Genomic DNA, 13,636 nt, shown 5'->3' with positions numbered 1-13,636 from the left:
CTGGAACAAGATGATCTTTAAGATCCTTTCCAACCCAAGCTGTGATTAAATCTGAGCTGGTTTTGGCTAAATCTGACCTGCTTTGAGCAAGAATCACTTTATTAAAATCTGTGCAGTTTCTGTGCTGGATATGGAAAATCCCTCTCAATTTACCAGTTCTAGCCATGTGAGCAGTAACTCTGGCAGAGGAGTAAAACATCAAGCTGTGCTGCAGGTATGCTGTGAAGCCAGTGTTAAACCAGATCCCTTATTTTCAGAGCCTTGTACTCTTCATTTTTAACAATCCCATGCTGGTCCTCCAGGGTGAGGCACATTCACAAGGGATCAGTGTTGTTGGAGCTGCACTGATTTACATAACCTGAGAGCTTGGCTGCTGCAATCCTGAGAACAGGGAGGGGTAAGAAACCATTCTGAGATGGCAAGGAAGACTCTATCACACCTGAACTCAGCCTTTAAGATCAAGGTAATGAAACTGTGCACGGCACCAACCTGTTATGTGCAGTCATTAACGAGCAAGTAGCAGGAATTAGAGAGGGAAGAGACTCATTAGAGTGCTCAGGTTCTCCATCTGTCCAGAACAGGTCTGATTCCTTCAGTATATCCTTCAGCGATCAGACAGGATGCAGCAAAGCAACCCCATTTAGGAGTGTTATTTATTTTACTTATTTATAAGACACTTACCAAGAGGCAGCTAAAAGCTCTACACTGAACAAAATGCAGAACCTTGATAAAAATATATAGAAGAAAAGCCATAAATAAGACAAGTTCAGTCAGTATTTTAGCTTCTGTTTCTGTCCTGATAGGAAAAAATCAACTAAATTAAATAACTTATAAAAGCTGCAAAAGTCAAAGCACTCTCAACCTGTTCCAGTGGCAGGGGTTTGGAACCAGATGACCTTTCAGGTCCCTTCCAACCCAAACCATTCTATGACTCTATGTTATGGGTTTGGCCAGATGGGCCTAAATTTAGGTTTTAAAGTTCAGCTAGGCCTGGCTGGGGGAGGGTTGTTCCTGGCTCAATGGGCCTATGATGCCTCAGACCACCTGTAGTTGGATGAGGCCAAGGGGTGGATTTGACTGTGAACACTATTCTAACCCCAGTGGGAAACTAGAGACTCCTGAAGAGAGGATGGTAACCCTAGTGAAAGACATGAACCATCAGATCAGATGACCTGAGTTGAACTGCTTTGTTCCCATCTGAAATATCTACCCCATCCTAATGGACTCTTAGCCACATTATGGAGGGGTGGAAAACAGCCCTGGAAAATAAGGAGTGTTTAAGCATGAAAACCTAAGATATGAGTGACATAATATAGTATGGAATAAGGGGTGGAGAATGTTATGGGTTCACCAAGGTGGGCCTGGATTTGGGCTCTGAAGTTCGGACTAGGCCGAAGCTGTCAGCTGACTTGAGCTGGGCTGAGCTAACAGCTGACCTCTTCTAGCCAGTAATTTTGTATTCCATACCACATTATGACATCATCTCCAGGGAAGTAGGAACCAGTGTGGGAGTGGTTAAGGCAGTCGCTTCTCAGCCCTCCTCTTGGGAGGACGCACGATGCTGTCCCAGGGGGGATGGAGAGGACCAGGCCCACCACTGGCTCACAGGGTACCTCAGGAAAGTAAAATGTGTTGTTCTGGGTCTCTCCTTTCTGCTTGAGTTTGTCTTCCTGGGGAATAAGTATTTTCTTAAGTAATGTGTAGTTAAGACAGTAGAGTTTGTGTGTTCGTTAAGAAGTGGGGAATTTGTTGTTGCAGACTTGTGTGAGTGCATATTTGTACTCTCTCCTAATTGTCTCTTCCTTTCTGTAAAATATATGTAGTTTTAGTATAAATGTGGTTTGAAGTGCTTTTTTTTCCTTTCCCCTCTCTTTTCCCCCGTTTCCTTGGTGTTAGGAGGGAGGTTTACTCTCTGTGCTTGGGGGGGTTAGCAGTTTGCTATCTCAAACCAAGAGAATTAATGATTCTATGAACCTTCCCTATGGTCATGAGGGACAGCCCCAAAAGATTTATAGAAAGAAAGCAGATGCAAAGAATGGGAAAAATCAACCTCTACCCCTTCACACTTCTGTGATGTGAAGAGATGGCATTATAAATGTCTGTAAGCTCATGGCCTGGCAGGAGAGTGATCCAGTGGCACATAAACAGAACCAGCTGTCCTGGCTATGATTTTTATTCAGCAACATGAGAAAGGTTTCCCTTTTCATAGCAGGAAAAGGGAGCAGAAATCATTAATATGTGAGATCAGACACGATCAGCTCAGGGCTGTAAAAATCCCCCTTGCTCAGGAAGCAAGTTCTGAAGCAGCCAAGAAAAATTTAAATCATCCCCAAGGCTCAGAACTCTGTAAAAAGAATAAGGGGAGCAAAGAGGGACAAAGCACAGGGTGTTTATTACTTGTGCAGTGTTGCACAATAAAATTCAATGGTGCTTTAAAATCCCAGTACAAAGTTGACTTCTTGTTTCATTATAAATAGTCATTCCCCAAAGGCATAAAAAATATTGCTGAGATTGTCCACAACCTGGAACTTTTGGAATCTGAACAACAGAAGCATAACATGGGCAGCTTGTGAGTTCTTGGGACAGCCTGTCCAGGAAAGGAGTGGAGTCCCCAAACCTGGAAGTGTTTGAAATGAGTCAACATTGTACTTCACAATATGGTTTAGTGTCTTGGGGGCATTCAGTCAAAGGTTGGACTCGATGATCCTGAAGGCCTTTTCTACCTTAGTGATTCTCTGATTCTGTGACCTTTGGCATCCCAAGATGGAGAAGAGTCTTTCAGGTGCATGGTTTGATCTCCAATCTTGGAGGGAAACTGAAATGAAACAGGGAGGCCAGTGCAAGTCAGGAAAAGAAGGAAAAAAGGAGCTGGGATGGGATTTATGCAACTTGTTGGATCTTCAACACACCATGCCAAGCAGAGGAGGAGTAAACCCCAACATCTGGTGAACATCTGCAATGGAGCTACTCTTTCCTTGCTTGGCTGTTTGTGTGGTGGTACACAAACAACAGCACTGATTTTTTGGTACATTCTCTGAGAAAGAGCTTGCCGAGGTTCCTGAAGAGACAATATGGTACAGCTGTTTAGAGCAGAAAGAATTATGGACATTCTTCCCCATTTTCTGACCCTAAAAAGTTGTTTACCTAAAGTGGATTAGCTCAGCCAAATCTTAGCAGCTCATTCAGCATCCCTATCCTGTAAAGCTCTATCCACTTTTTGGGGAAAGATTATATTAAAACACACACCCACAGTGAATGAAACTGATTTTATAGGACAAAAAATAATAGGGGTGGTGAGCAGAGCAACAACAGTGCAGTATCTTATGGGCATTTTTTCAACATGGAAGTGCTTCAAAAGGCATTATAAATTCATAGATTCATAGATTTTAAAGGCCAGAGAGAGCAATTCTGATTATCCAATCTGATATCCTGCCATAAAATTTTGTCCCATCACTCCTACATCAAGACTCCAGACTGCAGCTGGACTAAAGTATATCCTATAAAAAGACATTTGAATGTTGATTTAAAGGTTTGAGGCAAAGCCAAGTCCATCAGGTCCCCTCCATAAGCAGCTCTAATGGCCAGTTATCCTCATACAGAAAGATTGAATTTGTCCAGCTTTAACTCCTATCTCCTGATCTCCCTCTGTGTGAGAATCTTAGATTAATGACCCCTTGTTATCTGGTTGATGCCTTTCTTCCTACAGAGGTGCTTACACACCATGGTTGAGTCCTCTTGGATGTGTCACACTGAAGTTTGGATGGCACAGATTTTAAACTCCAGTTTGCAGACTTCAAACAGTGGTGGCTTTTCTCTGCACCCTCTTCAGTTTTACAAAATAGCTTTAAGTAGAGGCATTGTCATTACCTGCTCCACAGAGCACACAACTCGGGCATCTCTTAGAAGAAAAACACATCATCACCATCTCAAGGGGAGAAACAACGATCAGCAGAGGTTTTTTCAAACACTAATGGAATGGATTAATGCAATTCTAACAAAGAATGAAAACAGAAATTGTGCTGTGGCTTTTCAAAAAAAGATGTGCTGCTCATCTTAAGGTTTTCTCAGTATGAGTTGTGTTTACAGCACAGGGACAGAACAAGTCAGCTCTAACCTGGCTGGTTTGGATAGTAAAAGCACACACAGACTCATGGCCAGGTCACCAAACTTCAGCCTGAGCCCTCAGTTTGGAGCAGAAGTGCCACTGCCAATCATCACTGCCGTGGTCAAATTAAAACTCTTAGTGCTGGAGCAACCAAAATTGATGCTAATGAAGGAATTTCTGTGTTCTGGTGTGGTTATTCACACACCTACAAGCCAAGTACCCGTGATCAGAGCTTGGAAGTTCAAGGTCCCACAGTGGCCATAATCCCCTGTTGACATGGAATGTATGTCACCAGCAAAGGGGTCACCAATCCCCTGTAGTCATGGAAAAAATTGGTGCCTGAATTTTCCTGGTAGTTTGGGCACACACAACTCCTCTAAAGAAGACATTACTATGTTTTAGAAGTTTTGCTTCCCATCCTTCTTCTAACAAGGATTCTTTGCTGCAAGGATATCTGAGACACACTGGGAAATAATTCCACAAAAGAGAGGCACTAAAATCCTCTCCCTACATCGAGGTCAGGCCTTCCTGCCACCCACTCCCTACAGACACAAAGCAGAACAGAAGGTGCTCAGGTGATTCTAAAACAATTTCAAGTCTATTGTAAAATCAGCACCAATAATTTTAGCTTCCTGACTGACATTAGTGTATTTTAGAACAGGGGTACCACGACATCGACTTCCATTCAGCAATGTTAGTTTATATCTCTCTGCAAGATAAATTCCTCCAGCCTAATCCAACAAAACTGATGAGCCAGAGCCTGTCTCCAAAGGAGGGAAACACTGCATCTCTGGGGTCTGGGGAGACAGGAGCAGGAGTAGCATCTCTGCTCACTCTGCAGAGTGAAGAATAACAGAAGAGATTTGCTGTTGGTGTTTTCATAAGGGAGATGGATGTTTTGCAAGCTCACATGACAGGCTCAGAACACAGTAGTGCTGCAGCATATTAGAAAATAAGTCTGGCTTGTTCCACCTTTCTGCACTCCAACTCCCCATTGTAACTGATGACACAATTAAAAATAGAAAAGGATGTGGTCTCAGCAAGGATTGGGATATATCGGTGCCTGTTTAATGGAACATATGGTGGAATATTTTTACATCTTATCAAGAACTGTGTATTGGACATGTGCTGCTGCTCGGGAAATGCAGCAGCAGCAAAACTGCATGAATATTTGCTGTGTGACAAGAGGAGCTGCCACACAGCCTGGACAGGCACAGGACTCATCAGCAGGACAACACATGACCAAGCAGGAAACCTTCCATTATACGCACCATTGGAGTTAATGCGGAACACATTGGCTGAGGTCTCCTGGAAAAGCTCCTGCAGCTCGCTGGGATCAATCTGGGTGGCTGTGAAGACAAAAAACAGAGAAGATATTTTAATACTGGAGACCACTTTGAAAGGGGGGGGGGGGGGGTGTCTTTGCAGGGGGATGCAGGTTCGTCCTTGCTGCAGAAATTTTGCCCAGGTAGGGTGGTTTGATGTAGCCTTGCACAGTGTCTGATAGTGAAACTTCCACTGGACAGGAACATGTAACCCCTCAGGACTGCTGAACACAGTGGGGAAGGAAGATTGAGACAGCAGTTTTAGGAAACAGTAGCAATTGAAAGCTCATTTATCGAGTGCAAATATCAGAACCCCAACTGAACGAGAAACCACAATCACAGCAGCACCATGAACCATCACTCCCCAGAGCAGGAGGGCATGTGAGCAGCTTCTGCCTTCACAGACAGGGAGGAAGCAGTGAACTTGGCCCAAAGCTTTTGGGACAGGAGGCAGATGGGAGTCCACATGGGTCCTCCATACGACCCTCTTCTAACCCCCAGGAGATGCTCCTCTTCCTCCTATTTCTTCCTGATAGCCCAACTGCAAGGGGCAAGGAATCAGTGCCAGAAATTGCTATTGCTGCTGCTCAGACCTTCTTTTCTGAAAGCTTCATTTCCCAACTTTAAGCCCCCTGAAACTATCCCAAGCTTCTCCACAGCTCCATCATCTCCAGATAAGGAGTCATGTGAGGTTGGACTGGGCTGTACTATAAAATTATAGACTCATTGAATGGTTTGGCTTGAAAGGGACCTTAAAGACCATCTTGTCCAACCTGGCTGGGACACATTCTACTGGCCCAGGTTACTCAGAGCCCCATCCAGCCTGGCCTTGAACACTTCCAGAGATGGGCATCGGCAACTTCTCTGGACAACCTGTTCCAGTGCTTCACCATCCCTCTAGTAAAGAATTTCTTCCGAATATCCAATCTAAATCTCCCCTCCTTCAGCTAAAGGCTATTAATAATTACTATATTAATTAAGACCATATTACAGGGAAAGGATGCAACACTTAAACAAGCTCTAAACAGGCATTTCAATTTTGATTGATCATAGCCACAAGAGAAACCCTCATTTGTCACTATCTTTGGCAGCAGCTTCATGGCAGCAGCTTTACAGGGAATTCTCCTCTGGTTTAGCCCTTTTCTGCCTTCATCCTGAGTCAACTTCTGCAGGTTTCACACAAGCTGCTCTGCCTGAAACTTTGGTTATGGCCAAAAGCACCCCAGGGCTCCTCCACCCTACACAGTCAAACAGCCCCTGCTATTTTCAAGCCACTTCTCTGAGATGAAGCGTTACAGAGACACAAACAGGGGCTACAATTCCTATTTTCAGTTCATCAGATTGGAACTATGACATACTTTGCATCCCTTAACCAGATTTCCCTAAGCTGTTAAAACACCACATGCCCAACCTGTGCTTGGAAGAGCAGAAAGTTGGTCATGGAGTAAAGCAAAAACCAGGAAAATTGAACAAAATGAGAACCCTCCTGGATGTACTGCCCAGGCTTGTCCTGAGAGTGCATCTCCTGGCACCTGAGGACAAGCTCCACATCCAAAGAGCAGACCTTCCCCTGCTCCTCACACTCACATGAGAGGGTTCAGCCCTGGAACAGCTGTAAATGAAGTCACGGCTCAGTCTGTCAGGTTGACACAAATCCAGGGTATTAAATGGTGTTTAATCCAAATACACAGGGGCTCATTGCCAGAGATTTCCCCAGTCCTCTTTTCCTGCAGTTCCTCCTAAATCAACTGTCCCAGACACTCCTCTCCTTTGCTTTGTAGTTGAGGTTGTAGATCAAAAATTAGCAGGAGCTCACCCATCTCCCAGGAATTTCACTTGTTACTACCAAGATCCAGGTCTTATTAAATCACTGGCAAAAGAGCAGCACAGCAGAAGATTTTGAGAACTTTCCAGATAGTGATGACCCCATTTTAGGAGGTTTTCCTTGGATTTTCAGGGTGCTGACATGGTCCAGGTTAGTAATGGGAAGACGAGCAGCCAGGACATGGCTTCAGCTTGGCTAAATTTCCAACTGCATGTGCTGAGAGAATTGGTCCACACATTTTGTGATGAGACTTTCTTTGGGTGGGTGGGGTTTTTGGGGGGTTGGGTGCTTGATTTTTCTTTTTGAGGGGAGGGTTTTTTACCTATTTATTTCCATTCTTTCCTCAGAAACACAGAATTTGCCTTAATAGGTTTTTAGCCTGGTCCAGTGATCCTGGTTCCATGTGCACTTTAAGTACTGAACAAAGACTCAAATGAACTATGATGCGACCAAACCAAAGGCTGGAAAGTCCTTCAAAGCTTCAGTTATTGCATTAAACCTCCTAAAATAACACACACTGCAACCTTCAATGTGTTCCCACATGGGGACACTCCTAGAGAGTCACGACATCCTCCAGGTACCTCTGGGGAGACATTTAAAATGCCAAAACCACGCCAAAAGTAAAGATGAACTATCCCAAATGTTGCAAAAGGCAGGAGAAGCCCCAGTTTCATTCCATGGACTGCCAGTTTTATTCCAAGGAATGCATGCCTGCATTTTGGAGTCCCTGTGACACCAAAAGAAAGAAACACTGAGCAACACTGCGAGTCCAGAGTTGTTCCACGGAGTTAAAACTACCCAGAAATTCAGGAGCTAAGTTGAGATTTATTCTATTTATTAGTGGGAGACCCATTTTCTCATTCTGTACCACCTTTCCCTAATGGAAAAAAGGCAAAGTATAACAGGACAATGTGTGAGAATTGTACTCTGAAGACAAAGAAATACTTAATTTTTTAATCTTCTGCATATTTATTTTAATCAAGTGCAAGAGGATTCTGAGATAATAATCTCCCCCTCAAATGCCTGAAATCTCCATCCATAAATATCTAACAGAGAGCACCATATCACCCTAAAACTCAAAAAATGCAAACTAAATTTAAAAAAGACCAAGGCAGATCATCCTTTGGCCAGATTTTTTATACAATTACTTTGAAAATTCAATTCTTGGAGAATGACTTGTCTGAGAAAACTGCACTGAATGTGGTTTCCACTTTTCTGTCCCTGGACTTTTATTCCATGTCACAGTACACTATCAGGTTGGGGTTTATTTTGTTTTTATTTTACAAAGGAAAAGAAAATAGTTGTTTTAACTACTCCAATTTCAAGCTTCAACACATCAAGCTGAGATGTTGTAACTATTCATGGAGGATTCAGCAGCTGAAGTGGACAAGCAAAACAATTTAAAAACAGCAGCAGAAAGCAAAGCAAAAATGCATCTGTACTACCAAGCTAAGGAAGACAAACCAAAATTGAGAAGGAAAGTGAATGTGAAGCACATTTGGGTCTAATAAAAAATTAAACTCCTTGATTACATGAAGTGAATACTAAAATATTATGATTTCCCAAGAAGGAGTACGAGGTTTGTGATATGCATTACATGCTGAAATGCATTAAATAAATGCCCCAACACTAACAGAGTTCAGGGCCATACCTGGGAAAAAATGCCTTTTATTTACACTGTGGGTCCTGAAGACTCTGAAGGCTTTGCAGGGGACGTGTTACAGAATCCCACATGCAAATCTTTTCTCCTTCACTTCCTTAACTGGACATTCCCAAAACCATCTTTACAGTTTCCATTTCTTTTTTCCCATTTGTCTTCCAATTGAATTCCCTTGGGAGGAGACAGAACAACCCAACCTCCTCTGCTATCAGTTCAACCTTGTCCCTACCTAGCAAATAATGATAAGCTGTCATTATTTATCAAGAAATCACAGAGTGGTTTGGGTTGGAAGAGACCTTAAGGAAAATCTCATTTCAAGCCTCCCACCATGGGCAGGGACACCTTCCCCTAGACCAGATCACTCAAAGCCCCATCCAACCAATTCCTGAATCACCAACAATGGCATTGCTGATCTCTGCCTATTTAACTCTTATTTCTTTTGCCTGAAAAGCTCCACAGACAACCAGGTGGGTGCAACAGATGGAAAGATGAGCTTTTCAACACAGGCTCTGCTAAAGTAAAATGTGTCACCACATGCTCTGCTCACTGCAAGGGGAGACCTCAGCTGGGAATGTGCTCCTAAGGAGAGGATGCAGCTTGAGTGTGGTGGCCTGACTGTGACTGGACACCAGGTGCCCACCAAAGGTGCTCTGTCACTCCCCTCTCCAGCCAGACAGAAGGAGAAAATATGACAAAAGGTTTGTGGGTCGAGATAACGACAGGGAGAGGTCACTCACCAGTTACTGTCACAGCCAAAGCAGACTTGTCTTGGGAAAATAAATTGAATTTATTACCAATCAGTGTAGGATGAGGAGAAATAAATCCCATTCACCTCTCCCTTCTTCCCAGGCTCAGCTTCACTCCAGATTTTCTCTACCACCCTCCCACCTGTGGTGATGGGACAGGAAATGAGGGTAGTAAGCAGTTCATCACATATTTTCTTTGGTGCTCCTTCCTCCTCTGGGGGAGGATTCTTCCCACTCTTCCCTGGCTCCAGTGCTGGGTCCTACCCACAGGAGGCAGTTCTGCATGAACTGCTCTGGCATGAGCCCTTTTCACATGTCCTTCTCATGGAGGGCAATCCTTCAGGACACCTTCAGTGTGAGTCCCCCATGGGGTCTCCTGCCTGAAGAACAGTTCCAGAGTGAGCTCCTCTCTCCACAGTTCCTGCCAGGACTCTGCTCCGGCATGGGCTTTCCATGGGGTCACAGGCTCCTTTGGGCATCCCCCTGGTCTGGTGTGGGGTCCTGCAGGTGGATCTCTGCTCTGCTATGAACATCCATGGGCTGCAGGGGCATCTCTGCTCCAGGCTCTGGAGCACCTCTTGCCCCTCCTTCTTCCCTGACTTTGGTGTCTGCAGGGCTGTTTCTGTCATATTCCCACTCGTCTCTCTTGGTTGCATGGAGGGAAATTATGGCACCTTCTCACAGAAACCCCCCCTGCAACCCCCTCAGTACCAAAGCCTTGCAACATAAACCCAACACCCTGAGGCAGATCCTTCTCAGAATCCATGCTGCTGCAGCCATAGAAATACATGTACTGCCAAGACAAATTCAGGAGCTCTTCTGGGGGTACTTTATCCCAGTGATTGTCTCCTCCAGGCAAAAATCAGTGAGTGCAGCAAGTTTAAATCTGGACATGAAGTATCTCCTCATACCCTTCTGCCATGTGGAGGTGGAATCTTGGCCTCTTGGCTACCCCCTTGCACTTTGGATCAATGGGCTAAAAAATATCAAATAGAGAAAGAAGAAAGGAAACTGAATCATGGAATCATTTAGGTTGGAATAGACCTTTAAGATCGAGTTCAACCATTAGCCCAGCACTGCCAAAATCCATCACTGAACCCTGTGCCTGAGTAACACAGCTACATGGCTTTTAAATCCCTGCAGGGATGCTGAGTCAGTCAGCTCCTTCCAATGCTGGACAACTCTTTTAGGGAAGAAATTGTGCCTAATATCCAATACAAACCTCCCCTGGCATATCTCAAGGCTATTTCCTCTTGTTCTGTCATTGCTGCTTGTGAAAAGGGACCAAACCCCACCTGGCTGCAACCTCTTTTCAGGTAGTTGTAGAGAGACAGAACCTTAAAAATCCATACAAGCCTTATACACGATTTTGCCACCGCTATTCCAGAGAACACCCAGAGTGCCTGGCTTGACACATTTCAGTGCAATTATTATCTTAAATTCATCACATTTCTGTCTATGGGAGACACTCAGGACGAGGACCAGCCAATTGAGGGATATGGTGTCAGTTTTTGGAGCAAAATACTACACAGGAATCCATGGTCTGCTTCCCTCCGTCCTGATGAGGAGGGAGAAAATACCTGTGATGCAGGTGCGCATCCCTGGGGCTCTCTCTCAGGTGCTGTGACAGCTCCAAGCACCACCAACAGTGGCTTTGACAGGGAAAGGAGAAATCCCAGCAAGCTCCTGAGCAGGAATGTCTTTCAGTTCCCCTCCAAGACAAGCCAAATAGGATGCATGACCAGGCTCATAAGGTCTCGTCTCTAGTGATCTGGATATAATTAATGGTCAAAGGGAATTTGCTGGAGGTTCAGGACAACACACATGGCAAAGGTACCTACAGAACATCCTTTTGCTCAGTGTTAATGAAAATTGCTCGTTTGCCATGTTAATCTTCCTTGCCTATTAATTATTTCACATTAATTTGAAGCTCCTAATGGCTTTTCTGCAGCCAGGTGAAGTCAATTGCCTCCCTGAACTCAATTTTGCAGCAAACCCAAAATAACTGAAAAGTTGCAGCAAAGAAGAAGCAGTGATTAAAATAACTTCAATAAAAAGTGGGGAGAAGAGGGGAAAAACAGGACAAGAATTTGATCTTTGTACTTACAACACTTATTGAGGCTGTGGCAAAGCATCTCAGCACCTTAAAGTGTAATACACTTATCTCCAAAGCATCACCAAGAATTATGTCTTTGTTCTGTTAAAGAAAGTCACAGATTTCCTGCATCTGTGTTGTCTCTCCTTGGAAAGCTTCAACTGAAGTTACAGAATCATCCACTGCTCAAGAAACTTCCAACAGAAAGTTACTCGGTATCCAAACTCCTCTTTTGTGCCATGAAACACCTACAAGGAGTGAAGAGCAGGTAGGGAGCAACCTGATCACTCTGACTTCAAACCATCCATCCCAAATCCTCAGTTTGCCTCCGCCAGTGTGGATTAAGTCCCACCACAGCCACCCTGGGGCTTAACCCCTTCACAGCCCAGCTGAATGGACAAATCCCACCATAAAGCACCTTGTTGCTTCTCCAGGACCACGAGAGACATTGCAAGGCTTCAATTCCTCCCTTGAAGACTTTTCGCAGAGCTATCCAAGAGAGTAACTCTATTGAAGGCTGTGATCCATAATCCACGTGCCTCTGGCACTGGGAAAGAAGATCAAGGGAGAGGAAGAGACTGATTTCTGGCTCCTGGCCCAAGAGTGAGAGATTTGCTCTGGAGCAAAATGGTCAACTCAAGTCTAGTTTTTCCCACAACAACTGACATGAAAATGAAAAGGTGGAAGAAGATGAAGAGGGAAAGAGTAAAAACAAAAGGAGATTGTCATGGGAAGAAGAAAATGCTAAAGAGACAAGCAGGAACTGATGGATGCCCAGACATCTAGAGCCACCCCAGACAAGTCTTCTAGCCACCAGTACTCAACAGCTTCCCAGGGTGCTCCTCCTTGTTGACTCTGGTGTCTGATCCCATGTTTCATACCAGCCCTTGGTCTCTTCCACTGCAAGAACATTGGTTTGGTCTTCCACTGCCTGTCCAATTTCATATAAACCACATGAACCTCATTGGACCTCATCACCTCTGCTCTCTTGTTGAAACTGGTCAAGAAACCTTTAAGAAGTACCAGGATAGAAAGGATTGTCCAAGAGCATGTTTGAACAAGGATCTTTCCTCAAGGAACAAAGCTTAAAATGGAAAGGGAAATTAAGGAAATGAAAGAAGCAGCATCGTGTCTAATGTTGCAAAGTCGCTCCTGGCATTCAAACGGAGGAGGTTTTAATTTCCTCCTGCTGAAATTTGAGTGAAATAAGTGATAAAGGAAAATGTAAGCAAAAATCACACTCATCAGGCAACAGGATTTTCATCAGCACTGGGAAACATGATGCTGTTTCACATGGAAAAGCTCTGAGGCTCTTTGCTGCAGATTTGTGCAGTAAATTGGCCAAAAATCCTGGGTCTCCTGAGCATGGGCAGAGCACAAAAAGGGGCACCAAGGGGATGGTGTGTCTAAAAATGACATGGAACTCCTGTTTGCATTAATCCTTCTCCAACCCCTCCTTCTCACACAGTGGGGTTAGTGTATTCAAGAACTCAATTACCTATGGGTTAACCCAAGGTCTCTGTTTACATTAACACTTATGAACTCCTGTTCATTATTTTTTAAATCATCTTCTTGATTTGCCTGAGTTCTCTTGAACATACACAGGTTTTTCCCCCTAGTTTTAGAAATGAAGCTTTTACTCAAAGGTGTGTCAGCTGGAAGGACAGATTTCATCCCACCCATCTAAAAGGGAGATGGGATAAGTAGTGAAGTACCTGCCTCCTCCTCCTCCTCTGCCCAAGAGAAAACCAAGAATCATAGAAACAAGGAATATCCTGAACTGGAAGGGATCCAACTCCTGGCCCTTCACAGGAGAACCCCAAGTATCCCACCATGTCCCTGAGAGCATTGTCCAAGTGCTTATTGAGCTCTGTCAGGCT

At 44.2% G+C, this 13,636-nt stretch overlaps 1 protein-coding gene across 3 annotated transcripts in view; it reads right to left on the bottom strand.

The window, feature by feature from the left end:
- TSNARE1 (t-SNARE domain containing 1) overlaps positions 1-13,636 on the bottom strand; it is a 501,884-nt gene that overhangs the window by 329,131 nt on the left and 159,117 nt on the right. For all 3 annotated transcript variants that reach the window (XM_071553024.1, XM_071553027.1, XM_071553026.1), the window contains exon 4: positions 5,377-5,454. In XM_071553024.1, the coding sequence (XP_071409125.1) occupies positions 5,377-5,454 (78 nt within the window). The remainder of the gene's footprint in view (positions 1-5,376; positions 5,455-13,636) is intronic.

The sequence above is a fragment of the Pithys albifrons genome, chromosome 4, assembly GCF_047495875.1.
Source record: "Pithys albifrons albifrons isolate INPA30051 chromosome 4, PitAlb_v1, whole genome shotgun sequence".
NCBI classification, from domain to species: domain Eukaryota; kingdom Metazoa; phylum Chordata; class Aves; order Passeriformes; family Thamnophilidae; genus Pithys; species Pithys albifrons.
Note: the sequence above shows the minus strand (reverse complement) of the source record. Positions and strands in the feature narration are given on the sequence as shown.